The 13289-nt window shown below is 37.5% G+C and overlaps 1 protein-coding gene and 1 long non-coding RNA gene across 5 annotated transcripts; both read right to left on the reverse strand.

Annotated features, from left to right (window-relative positions):
• Positions 1-297: 297 nt before the first annotated feature.
• Positions 298-11116, reverse strand: LOC133722379 (thioredoxin O1, mitochondrial-like). 2 transcript variants are annotated; one of them, XM_062149267.1, is made up of 6 exons: positions 10820-11115; positions 10584-10631; positions 10420-10514; positions 9668-9715; positions 9334-9428; positions 8636-8945 (listed from the first exon to the last, which is right to left on the reverse strand). In XM_062149267.1, exons 1-6 carry the CDS (start codon positions 11022-11024, stop codon positions 8846-8848), a joined length of 591 nt encoding a protein of 196 aa, XP_062005251.1. In that variant the 5' UTR covers positions 11025-11115; the 3' UTR covers positions 8636-8845. The 2 variants fall into 2 exon arrangements, with proteins under 2 accessions (XP_062005252.1, XP_062005251.1); XM_062149268.1 differs by lacking the exons at positions 8636-8945; positions 9334-9428; positions 9668-9715 and adding exons at positions 298-423; positions 676-723 and having other exon boundaries at positions 10820-11116.
• LOC133722037 (uncharacterized) lies at positions 5016-8042 on the reverse strand. Of its 3 annotated transcripts, XR_009852432.1 has the most exons (5): positions 7518-8042; positions 7099-7211; positions 6847-7016; positions 5962-6206; positions 5016-5333 (listed from the first exon to the last, which is right to left on the reverse strand). It is a non-coding gene; the product is annotated as an uncharacterized LOC133722037 (long non-coding RNA). The 3 variants fall into 3 exon arrangements; XR_009852431.1 differs by lacking the exon at positions 7099-7211; XR_009852433.1 differs by lacking the exon at positions 7099-7211 and having other exon boundaries at positions 5962-6327.
• Positions 11117-13289: the final 2173 nt, after the last annotated feature.

Genomic DNA, 13289 nt, shown 5'->3' on the forward strand with positions numbered 1-13289 from the left:
TTTGCTTCAAGATTGTTTGGCCTCCAAGTAGGCTTTATTTAACCTCTAAACAATATATTCCGAACTTGTCGAAAATATATAGCCTGGGCCACGGATATTGGCCCGGTTTCCTTCGAATCCCCTTTGTCGGGAAAAAATGTTATTTTGGGTTCAAACAACTATACAACTTTTGGACTCTTAAATGATGCGACAACATTTCATTTATAACAAGCCGCCATTTTTACGTGCCACATCAGTTAGCATCCAAAAGTTTGGATAAGAGTCGATGCCTGCAAGGGTACCAACTCAAAATAGGACGCAAATGTATAGTAACCAAGAATTTCATTATTCGTAAAGTGTTTCAAGAACTGTCTTGAAGCGCCTGATAAAATCACCAGCTAGCTCCTCTACCTTTTCCCCATTTTGATAGAAATGAAACATTGGCTGCAAAGAAAACATGCACGCAAAAATTAAACAAATCTTCTATTTTCCAGACGAAAGCAAAAGCTAAAATATACTCAGCTTGAACAAGCTAGTTTTCACCCGTTAAGTATAGGTAGGTTAGCTTTTCTGAATTAAAATTGGTGCAATATACAGGTAAATTTTTTATTGTATCATAAAACCAAAGATTAAGCAAAAAGAGCACTTGGTTATGACATTGCATCCAAAAAAGAAAAAAGAAAAAAAGTCTTTTACCAGACTTGAAATGTTCAACACTGTCATTGTGAAATCATCAGATAAATCCTACAGAGAGAGCAAAAATATTGTTAAATATTGAAAAGAAAGAATATCATAACTCTTCTGCAAGCAGGCAGTGTGGGAGATAGCAACTGAAGCACTAATGAAGAGTACATGCATTTACCAACTACACCGAGTTATCTTATTCATAACACAGTTTTATCAACTAAACCAATAAGTTATCTTACAGTTATCTCATTCATAACACACAGTTTTACCCATAAGTTATCCCTTCCCTGGAACATATCTAAACAAAACATTGGGTTCCCTGATACTCCAACTTATACCTAAGTACTAGTTTCAAATCAAAGACAGAAGGAAGTTTAACACAAATTTAATGAACTGTTCTGAACATTTACTCTCGATCCCTAAATTGTCATTATAATACTACAAATCAGTGAATCAGACAGTACACTTTTCTGGCTCCAAGGAAAAAGTAGAAGATAAAAACAATTAAAAAAAAAAAAAAAAGAATACGTAATTGACTATTCTTAAGACTCACTGTTTTCAACTTAATCTTAAGATGTGTTACTGAAAATTTACAACGAATGGGTTCCAAGTTCCAACAATGATCCAAAGTAACAAAAGATGAGATTACAATGCCATACCTCATCATTGTCTTCAATGACAAAATGAAATGCTTTTACAGAAGGGAATTGGTCCACCAGCCTTTGAATGATTGGAGGTGCGTACCTAGTGCCTGCAGAAGAAGAGAACCAGATATAAACAAGGTTTATAATATCATGCATGTAAAGTTATGATTACTTACTAAAGCCACTCGTGCCATAGAAGCAGCAGACTGCTTGCAAAGATGTATCTATCCAAAGAATCACAACAATGTAGTCAAAAGCAGATCATGTTTTATCATTTCATCAAACAACTGCAAGTAATTTTAGTAAATTTCCGTGGACTAGAGCAGTCCATAATCTAAACTGAGAATATTACTTCGAATTTTATCGAATGTCAAATCCCCTGAATGTCCGTAAATGGGTTGCAATGGAATCAATGAGGCGAGGCGCCTCAAATCCTTGGCTCTAGAATCTCGGCCAGCGACGGCTAAAGTGCGGAGGGGTCTGTAAGATGATTGGGAGGTTGGGATTGAAGTTCCAGCAAGCAGCTTACGAATGCCAACCAAAACCCTCGAGGCCATTTGCGTCTCTCTCGCTTCTCTTCCCGTCCGTCGCCTCTAGTTTTAAGGGAATTACGAAATGGGCCGATTCAATCATTGGGCCTGCTAAGTAATTTTCAACAACTTACCAACAACCATCATTTGACATAAAATCTGAAGGTTCCTCCTCCTCCTCATTTTTTTGTTTTTTTTTCCTTTCTTGAAAGGAGGGTTCCTTCTTAATTACTGCCAAGTGAACATTATTATTCATGTTTAATGCGTGAATAGCAGGGTGCGTGTGTTTGGAGGGTTATGGCTTTCAAATTTTTTTTTTTCCTTCTCTTTTTCTTTTTGAATTGGGGTTTGGAACCGCTCTTTTTGAATTGGAGTTTGGAACCACTTCAAGTTGAGAGGCTCAACCTAATGAGAGCAATATTTGCTATTTTTTTAATGTTATACTCTCTACATTTTACTTAATTATTTCCTTAAGAGTATCATTTCTAACTTAGTTTTCGTTTTTAGGTATTTTTGAGTCTATAAATGGAAGGCAAGGAGTTACAAGCGTAGAAATGACAAGAAATGAATAAATAAAGTTTTCCCAATCCTACTAGGAAAAGGAATCCCAGCTGAAGTAGGAATCCTGAGTCAACTAGGACTCTAGGAGTGAGCTCGTGAACCGGGTTCTTCTGTATCATGGCTGTCTCTCCGCTGAATTCTAATGCACTAGAAATTAGTTGCTTCTTGCAGATGAGAGAGGTGACGCGGGGGGCATGTTCATACAAATACGAAGCACCATATCATGAACACTCCCCGTGTGATTAATTTAGCTCCCAGATGTATTTTCAGGTTCATTGTCTTGGTTATTTACTTATTATTGTCACAACTCTACTGGGTATTTTGAATGATTCATGTATCAATGGCCTTCTATAGAAGGGCTATTATATAAGCATTGACGAATGAGTTCTGAATGTTGGTGGAAATTCTTTGTTCACATTGATTCTTTTGTCCTGCGTATGCTTAGTAGTTTATCTCGTTATATGACGTGCAACCAGGAGCGGATCCAGGATTCAATTGTTGTCTAGGCTAATTAGAAGTGCACAATTTTTTTTTTTTTGAGGTTTGGAACCCAGTGGGAGGCTCATCCTCACGCCTTTATTATTTTCAATCAAAACATATAACGGAGGGGACATAAAACCAAACCCCGTAAATTACAAACTACAAGTATACATTTGTTGTAAAACAACAATAAATTAACTAAATCATACCCTCCGAGGCCCACTCACTTCAAACATTTACAAAAGCTCATTCACTTATTGTTTCTTGATTTTTTCTTCTTTTATTTTAGCCAGTAATTTATCATCAAAGACATCAGTCATTCTGCATTCAGTGATTTCAGTCGGTAATTCTAACTAAAAATCAACATGCCCGAAAATGGGATGCCAAAACAGAATATAAGGATTACAAAACCAGTTTGAGTTCAGGACCACTGCTGATATCATCTAAGCCAGCTGTCGCATATAGAACTACTGGATCCTGCTTTGGGCTACTCGTTCTACATTCAATTGGGCTAACAAAGTAAAAAGGTCTAGCTAGGATTGGGATTAATCCTATCATGCTCAATGCGAGATTGTTGTTTTACGGTTTTGATCCCCACGATTCCTAATTGAAAGAAGCAAGTGCAGAAAATCTCTACTGTTACTTGGTCAAGATTTATCACTAAAGTTTACAACAGAATCTGTGACTTTTCTCTGTCTCTGATGACATCTTCTGGCACCTCTTGCTCTTGTTTGTGTCCTAGAAATAGACTAGAAGAGCAACAAGTTTGCATTTCAGTTGGTCCAAATACTAATAAATAATAAGTAATAACCAAAGTTTGAATTTTCTCTGTATATATAATTATATATCAGCAAAAAAGGCCTATGTTGTATGAAACTAGAATTCAAGCTTTTCAACCGCACACACTTTAGTTTTGGAGCAGAAACTGAGTTACCGAAATTCCGAGACCGACCAGGCGACCATGATCAAGAATTCAAGATCCTCACTTCCTCAGTTCGGCAGTTCCTCACTCCTCAGCGGCTCAGCTAACATGGAATCTTTGTCTCTCTGTCTCTGTCTTTGTCTCTCTCCGCCACTGGTAGCACCGTAACAAACAGAATCGGCGACGGCGAGACTCTCAATCTGGGCTGACTGGGCAAGACTGCGAGAGGAGATCTGGGAATCTGGGAAAAACAGAGCAGGAAGAACTAAGAAGAACAGACTCACAGAGATGTTAAGATGTATCAAAAATTCAAGCCCAAGAGAGATCGATAGAGCTTCATACCTCGTTTACGAGAAGGAGAAAGGTGTGAGCTGCTGTGACTGTGAGTCAGTGAGTGTGACTGTGTGAGGCACTGAGGCTGCGAGCGGTGAGGAGCTGCTGTGATGGATAATTTTTTTTTTTCTTTGGGCTGGGTATGGGCTGAAAGGTATATATATATACCTAAGGGTTTTTAGCCCAAAATCTTGTCTAGGCTCAAGCCCATAGAGCCTTCCATGTTAGTCCGCCCCTGCGTGCAACAGTTTTTGCCTTTTTCTTTTAGGGTTAGTTACATATAAGTGCATATTTGAATGTTCTTTTAGCCATAAGGCCACCAACTAGTTTTTTTCCCTCATAAGGCCACTTGATTAAAAAATGTGTTATATTTTGGATATTAAAAACCAATATATTTACATAAATGCCACTAGAGTACAAAATCAACATTTATTCTCTCTCTCCTCTCCGGCGAGGTCTCCGGACAACTCTGGCAGGTCTTTGGCCGACCTCCGGCGAACTCCGGCCAACTTCCGGCGGGTCTCCGGCGACCACAAAAGCTAGTGTCACTGACACCAAAAGGTACTGTGGCTAGCAACAAAAGCTACTCTGATGAGATTTCCGGCAACCTCCGGCGAGGTCACAAAAGCTACTATCACTGGCATCACTGGCAATAAAAGCTACTATCACTAGCAACAAAAGCTACGCTGGTGAGATTTCTGGCGAGGTCACAAATAAAAGCTAAGCCGGTGAGATTTCCAACGAAAAGCTACTGTCACCAGTAACAAAAACTACTGTCACCAATAAAAGATACGCTCTCAAAAATCAAAAGCTACTGTCTCTAGCAACAAAAGCTATAGAAATGTAAAGAATACAACCAAAGTAAAAATACTACTGCAATAGAGAAAATAAAACATATTAGATGATACAAAAAGTATGCAGGGTTTAACAATGATATAATTATGTAAAAAGCTACTTTCATAATTGTAAAAAGTCAGTACCATAGTTATGAAAATTTATTACAATAGTTGAATAATGCTACTGTCATTTTTCAATCCTCACACTCTAAACCGATGGGCATAATTTTGCCACCTTCAACACGAGACTTCATTTCAACATTTCTTGGTAGCTGAATGATCTGTTGGTCAATGAAGGCTTCAATATCCAAATTCACATGATTTTCAAAATCTACTACTACAAATGCAAAAGGGAAGAATTCTGCAAGAACAAAGATACAACAAAATATTAGTATTTAAAATGAAAACTAAAAATAGCAATGTACAATAAAAAAACAAGCAATCTAAAATACTACTGACATAGGTATAAAAATCTACTATAACACACGTACAAAATTACAGAATTAGTAATAAAAAACTACTGACATAGGTACAAAAAACTACTATAAAACATGTACAAAGCTATTGGACCAATAATAAAAAATATTGACATAGGTCTATAAAGTTACTGTAACACATGTACAAAATTACTAAACCAGTAATAAAATGCTACTGACATAGGTACATAAAACTACTATAACACATGTACAAAGCTACTTGACCAGTAATAAAAAGCTACTGACATAAATACTGATTGCACAAAACCAACTAATTATACATGTTGATAGTGTAACACAAATTCCAACAAGAAATGCTAGAGATACGAAATCACAATAAGAACTAGGTTCAAAATATGTAAACTACATAGAACATATTGTCATAATTATCGAAAAGTTTAAAGCAATCTTAAAACCTATTGCTAATGTTGTAAAAAAGTACTACTGATAGTGTATAAAGGTACTACCAAAAATGTAGAAAACTACTGTAGAAGCTATGAAAGAAAAACCTACTGTCGATAATTCCAAATGATTTGAAAAGCTACACTCAATGTTGTAAAAAGCTACTTCAACTTCTGTAAAAAGATACTTCAACTTCTGTAAAAAGATACTCCGATTGTTGAACTGCTATTGTCAATTTTCAGATCGGTGTCGTATATGTTTTCTTGTTGTGATGCCTCACCTCACCACAATGATCACACTTGATAGGAATGGTCTTTCCATCGCCACCAGCAAACTTCATTCAAATACTTATTGGCCTGCCAAATGGCCTCATGGTCAATGGAGGCTTCACAATAGGAGTTGAACTTAACAGATACTTATAGTATTTAGATGGAAACAGCAACATGCCGCTGCACCGTGAACTTACCACTCTATCAACTAGAAAATAGAAAACACGACCTTATATGTCAAAATGCAAAAGATAATGACAATAGCTTCAAAAGCTACTGAGATAGTTATGATAAGCTACTATGGCAGTTATATAAAGTATAGTTAGTTAGTTACTGACTGCAATAAAAAAACACACCTTGAATTATAGAGAAAAAATGATTAGCTCACAAATAATGCAAAGTATATATGTTTGCTTAACAGCTATAGTAGCTTTATTGAAGTGTGGTGTAAACTTTTCTAAATACATGAGTAGCTTTCTCTAAACTATATCAGTTGTCCACAAACCAATATAAGCTTCGATTGAAAGTTGTATAGCATTGAATTTTGTTTCAGAGACAGACCCAAAACAAAATGAAAACACACTTTAGTTTCCATTAGCACAAATTAAACATGTATTCATCAAACTTTCTCTTCAAATGAGCAACATCTGTAAGTGAATAATGAAACTTGTGCCATACTATTGCAGCACGAAGCAACCAATCTATTCAGTAATGTCATTGTTCTTACCAGCTGGGCGATGGCAACAACACTGAGTAATAGTAGTCCAGGGCGTTCTAAAAAGGACCAGCTTCGTGACCGAGTGACAAAAATAAGAGTCTGGCTCACAATTTTGACAGGTACAAGGCAACCATTAGATCCTCATGACCATCTCTTATAGATCTGAAACCAAAATCTTCCTACAGAAAAAGCATATTGCCAATATTAAACAACACTGAAGAAAAGTTTCTGCACAATATAAGTACTCATAAACATAGCAACCTGTAATTTACATCAACCATGATTAACGATCATCAATGCCAAATAACCTACGAGCACAATCCCAGTAGCAAATATCTCTTTCAATTTCCAGCCACCAGCTATCCCACATATTCCTGTAAACCCATCACTAATCCCATAATTACAAATCCAAACTAACATAATCTTCAAGTAATAACTCCATGACTCCATCACAAATTCACTTAAATCTTGAACATCAAACTTAACTATTCCAATCACTCTAAACAATTTGTAATCATGTAGAGGTTTCTCAATTCTTACAGCAGATCAAACTCAAGAAATTCGGAATCCAAATACTCAGTAAATCAAACTTAAGAATTCCATAAGCTCCGAATGTTCAAAAATCAAATAATCCTAGGCTGAATTAGCTCGGAGATGTGATCTGGAAACATAAGGTAAACCTGAAGCTCGACGACGATGACGAATTAGGGCCGATTGTGCTCGGGCCCGACGACGAAGAACGCGATCTAGAATCCGCTCAGGCTGAATTAGAGGACATCGACGACCTCGTATCTCGACGAGGAGCGTAAGGTCGCCGGAGTTGAGCGACGCGGGGGTATCGAAGACGCCGATCAGACTAGATCAGCTTCACCTTCATCCTTCTCGCCTTGCACTGCGGGATCGTGAGATAGCCGGATTGGTGTTAGAGGCGGTGGATTTAGGGACCTCGATGACCCATTTTCTGACGACGTTGTCCTCGTGCGCGGAGATGGTGAGAATCTACTCCGGCTCTTCTCCGTTCGGGTCCGCTTTGACTGAGAAAGGTAATGGAGATGGAATCGGCGATGGCGTTGAGGAAGGGTGCCGCCGGAGCCGAGCGAGATGGTGAGGAAAGGAGCTGTCGGAGCTGAGCAAGATGGTGAGGAAGGGTTTTCTAGTCGGGGAGAGAGAGAGAGAGAGAGAGAGAATTTCTTTCGTTTTGGCGAGAGACTGATCAATGGAGTCAGTTTTCTTCCACGAAGGGCAAAATCGTCAGGAAGGAAATAACTTTAAGATAAAAGTGGCCTTATGTACTTTAGTCGCCTTATGGCTAATTTAAGTTTCAAAATGACACTTGTGTGTAATTTTCTATTTCTTTTAAGCGGAAATGACAGTTTCATTAGTGGAGCACATAAACTACTCAGTGGTTAGAGCACCCACTACCTATGTACGAAGTCATGGGTTCGAGTCATCATGGAGGCAGGAGTGAAATCCTTTGATCCTCTTTTAGGAGTGAAATCAATAGGTAAAAGCCGAGTCTTGAATGAGACATGACCACAACTGACCAGCCAAGTGAGCCAGTGAACAGCACACTCAACCTGAATAACCCGGATCCCACAGCATTTGCTGCTAGCAATGGAACATATTATTTGAGAAAGATGAAGGACGCAGTCCTGTCTCTTTGCCCAGTAAAGATGAAGATCCTATATCTATTTGAAGAAGATGAAGCGTTTCAATAGGTGAGGACCAATTGAAAGAAGCTGGATATTTAAAGTTTTAAACAGATGAAAAAATCCAAAAACAAAGCATACAACCATCATGCAATACAAACACAAGGTAACTATATTTTAGATCCAAAACCAAAGAGTTTAAAACATAATACCTACAACGTCATGCAGAGTCCATTTCAGTTTTTAATACAAGCTTGAGGACCAAATCTTTCACATTAAGAGCCTATTTCTGGTCAATTTAATCTCACACAACATACTTGCAGATCACCACAATTCGCAACCAGGCTGAAGCCGAAGTATTAGTCCACCAGGCCAATCATTTGTTCCTCCTTGTTCCTTCCTCCAACAATGCCTTCACTCATCACATTTTCCTTGGCTTTTGTGCCAACTTTTTTAGGGCTACAAAATGCGAAATATACGATAAGGATCAGTACACAATGTAGCATTATTTCTTATTAACTATAGGGGTCCTAGACCCTTATACAATTAGTCCATATATCAAAAGGAATTTAAAGAACAAATAAAAAAAAATTTAAAAAAAAAGTACATATAATTTATGTTCCTAACCATACAACTTTTGGAAAAAAAATGAGTACATATAATTATGTTCCTAATTATACAACTTTTGGACTCTTAAATGATGCGACAACATTTCATTTATAACAAGAAGCCGCCATTTTTATGTGCCACATCAGTTAGCATCCAAAAGTTTGGATAAGAGTCGATGCCTGCAAGGATACCAACTCAAAATAGGACGCAAATGTAAAGTAACCAAGAATTTAATTACTTGTAAAGTTTTTCAAGAACTGTTTTGAAGCGCCTGATAAAATCACCAGCTAGCTCCTCTACCTTTTCCCCATTTTGATAGAAATGAAACATTGGCTGCGAAGAAAACATGCACGCAAAAATTAAACAAATCTTCTATTTTCCAGACGAAAGCAAAAGCTAAAATATACTAAGCTTGAACAAGCTAGTTTTTACCCGTTAAGTATAGGTATGTTAGCTTTTCTGAATTAAAATTGGTGCAATATACGGGTAAAATTTTTATTGTATCGTAAAACCAAAGATTAAGCAAAAGAGCACTTGGTTATGACATTGCATAAAAAAAAAAAATCTTTTACCAGACTTGAAATGTTCAACGCTGTCATTGTGAAATCATCAGATAAATCCTACAGAGAGAGCAAAAATATTGTTAAATATTGAAAAGAAAGAATATCATAACTCTTCTGCGAGCAGGCAGTGTGGGAGATAGCAACTGAAGCAGAAATGAAGAGTACATTAACCAACTACACCGAGTTATCTTATTAATAACACAGTTTTATCAACTAAACCAATAAGTTATCTTCACTGAGTTATCTCATTCATAACACACAGTTTTATCTACTGAACCCATAAGTTATCCTTACCCTGGAACATATCTAAACAAAAGCAGAAGGAGATGTTAAAATCAGAAGGAGATTATATCATGTTTTAGCATTTCATCAAACAACTACAAGTAAATTGGAGATGTTAACCCTGATACTCCAACTTATACCTAAGTACTAGTTTCAAATCAAAGACAGAACGAAGTTTAACACAAATTTAATGAACTGTTCTGAACATTTACTCTCGATCCCTAAATTGTCATTATAATACTACAAATCAGTGAATCAGACAGTACACTTTTCTGGCTCCAAGGAAAAAGTAGAAGATAAAAACAATTAAAGAAAGAAAAAAACCAAAAAAAAAAGAAAAAAGAATACGTAATTGACTATTCTTAAGACTCATTGTTTTCAACTTAATCTTAAGATGTGTTACTGAAAATTTACAACGAATGGGTTCCAAGTTCCAACAATGATCCAAAGTAATAAAAGATGAGATTACAATGCCATACCTCATCATTGTCGTCTTCAATGACAAAATGAAATGCTTTTACAGGAGGGAATTGGTCCACTAGCCTTTGAATGATTGGAGGTGCGTACCTATACCCTGCAGAAGAAGAGAAGCAGATATAAACAAGGTTTATAATATCATGCATGTAAAGTTATGAGTACTTACTAAAGTCATTCGCGCTATAGAAGCAGCAGACTGCTTGCAAAGATGTATCTATCCAAAGAATCAAAACAATGTAGTCAAAAGTCAAAAGCAGAAGGAGATTATATCATGTTTTAGCATTTCATCAAACAACTACAAGTAATTTTAGGGATGGGAAAGGTAGAATATTTCGGTGGACTAGAGCAGTCCATAATCTAGTCCAGAAAATAAGGGCCCATAATCTGAACTGAGAATATTACCTCGAATTTTACGGAATGTCAAATCCCCTGAATGTCCGTAAATGGGTTGCAATGGAACCATTGAGGAGAGGCGCCTCAAATCCTTGGTTGTAGAAGCTCCGCTATCGACGGCTAAAGTGGAGAAGGGTCTGTACGATGATTGGGAGGTTGGGATTGAAGTTCCAGCAAGCAGCTTACGAATGCCAACCAAAACCCTCGAGGCCATTTGTGTCTCTCTCTCTCTCGCTTCTCTTCCCGTCCGTCGCCTCTAGTTTTAAGGGAATTACGAAATGGGCCGATTCAATCATTGGCCCTGCTAATCCATCCATTTATCATAGTTACCAATAACCATCATTTGACCAATAGATTTTAATATCCGAAGGTTCCTCCTCCTCCTCATTTATTTATTTATCGTTTCTTTTTTCCTTTCTCGAAAGGAGGGGTTCCTTCTTAATTACTGCCAAGTGAACATTATTATTCATGTTTAATGTGTGAATAGTAGGGTGCGTGTGTTTGGAGGGTTAGCAATACTGGCTTTCAAATTTTTTTTTCCTTCTCTTTTTCTTTTTGAACCACTTCAAGTTGAGAAGCTCAACCTGATGAGAGCAATATTTGCCATTTTTTTAATGTTATACTCTCTACATTTTACTTAGTTATTTCCTTAACAGTATCATTTCTAACTTAGTTTTCATTTTTAGGTATTTTTGAGTCTATAAATGGAAGGCAAGGAGTTACAAGCGCAGAAATGACAAGAAATGGAGAAATGAAGTTTTCCCAATCCAACTAGGAAAAGGAATCTCAGCCGAAGTAGGAATCCTGAGTCAACTAGGAGTAAGCTCGTGGAAATGATGATCAAAAATGAGAAATAACAGAGTCCCAGTTGGACTAGAAAACCTGTTTGCATTAGGACTCCTGATGATACTAGGATACCTGAGAAGGCTAGGAGATGTTGTGGCTTCAAGATGACTCAAGAATGTTCTAGAAGACCAAAAATGCCGTCACATTTAAAGATGGGCTTCGAAATTGTCCAATTTGAGAAGTCTGGCCCAAAGATTAAAGCATGTGACTCGCACATGAGTTTCTAGAACGATCATTGACATCAAGAGGAGTTTGCGTCCCATAAATATTGCTTGTTGACATGTAAAATAAAATGATATATTTAGAAGATTTCGGCAATGTATCAAAAATGGAGAGTTTTGGAGAATATCTACTTCGTGTGAATTATGGAAAAGAAAATAAAGAGAATAAATATTGATTAATTTAGGCTTCCTGATTTCATACGAGTTGAATGAAGACCATTTTGAGGGAAGATACGTAGTAATTTCAGCAAAGAAGATATTCATGAAGATTCAAGATTGTTCTCTACTTCTCAAGGAATATTTTGATTGGTTGAATGACATCATTGAAGTATATTGTTTGGACCCAAAATGAACATTTTGGCCTGACAAGGCGTGTCTTGAAAAAATTGAGCCAATGTTAGTGGCTCAAGCTATATATTGTCGACAAGCTCGAAATATATATTTAGAGGCTAAATAAAGCCTACTATGGAAGTATGACAAGTCAACTTTAGCATATTTTCCTACTTCGGCTAGGAAAAACCGAGCTAGACAAGGAAGGAGGGGTGGCAGACTAACCAAATGAAATCGAAATGTGCTGAAACTTTCCGGATCCATTCTAGACAGCCCAAGGATCATTTCTTATGAAGAGTGCAAGAGCTTTTTTTGAGTGGAAGGCCTTCAAACAATCAGCCCAATTTTCTACAGAAGCAAAACTGGAAAACTGGACCTGTAAGAGATCCAGCAGCATTTTCGGCCCAACCACATGGAAGAAAGCTCTGAAATTTGGTCAGCATGATCTAGATTCATAGTGGAACATTTTTTATGAAGACATCATGGCCAGAATCTGAATTTCTGATGGAGATATACATGAAGGAATAAAGGAGCCGAAAGTGCTTCCTTATCTCCCAAATTCATCATTCCTATTAGTGCTCCACCTCATCTCCACCTCCCTTATCTCCCAAATTCATCATTCCTATTAGTGCTCCACCTACACCTCCACCTCCCTTATCTCCAATTAGTGCTCCACTTTCATTTGTTTAATGCCAAAGTAGTTGGCATGGTAGCCTATAAATAGAGGTTACATTGAAACACAATAGACACATTCACATTCAACAACAACATCTCTAAGATGATCTAAGTTCTCTCTAGAGCAAACCTCTCTAAGAGCAACTCCTCTCCCTCTCCTTCTCTTTCTCTTAGCGGTGATCTCACTCCTAGTCCTAGTCTTCTCAGAAGCCGACTTTCAGTGCCACCAAACCCTCTGTCAACGTGCTTCGGTCCTAGTCTCCTCGGGAGCCGACGGTAGTACCGCGACCACAACGGTTACAGAACCAGCCAAGCAAGGGTAACGCCCTAGCAACCCAGCCAAGCTAAAGTCACGCTTTAGCAAGATCTCAACATTTCCTGGTGATGTCGCTCTGCTCGATCTACAA

The sequence above is a fragment of the Rosa rugosa genome, chromosome 7 (assembly GCF_958449725.1).
Source record: "Rosa rugosa chromosome 7, drRosRugo1.1, whole genome shotgun sequence".
Lineage (NCBI taxonomy): Eukaryota > Viridiplantae > Streptophyta > Magnoliopsida > Rosales > Rosaceae > Rosa > Rosa rugosa.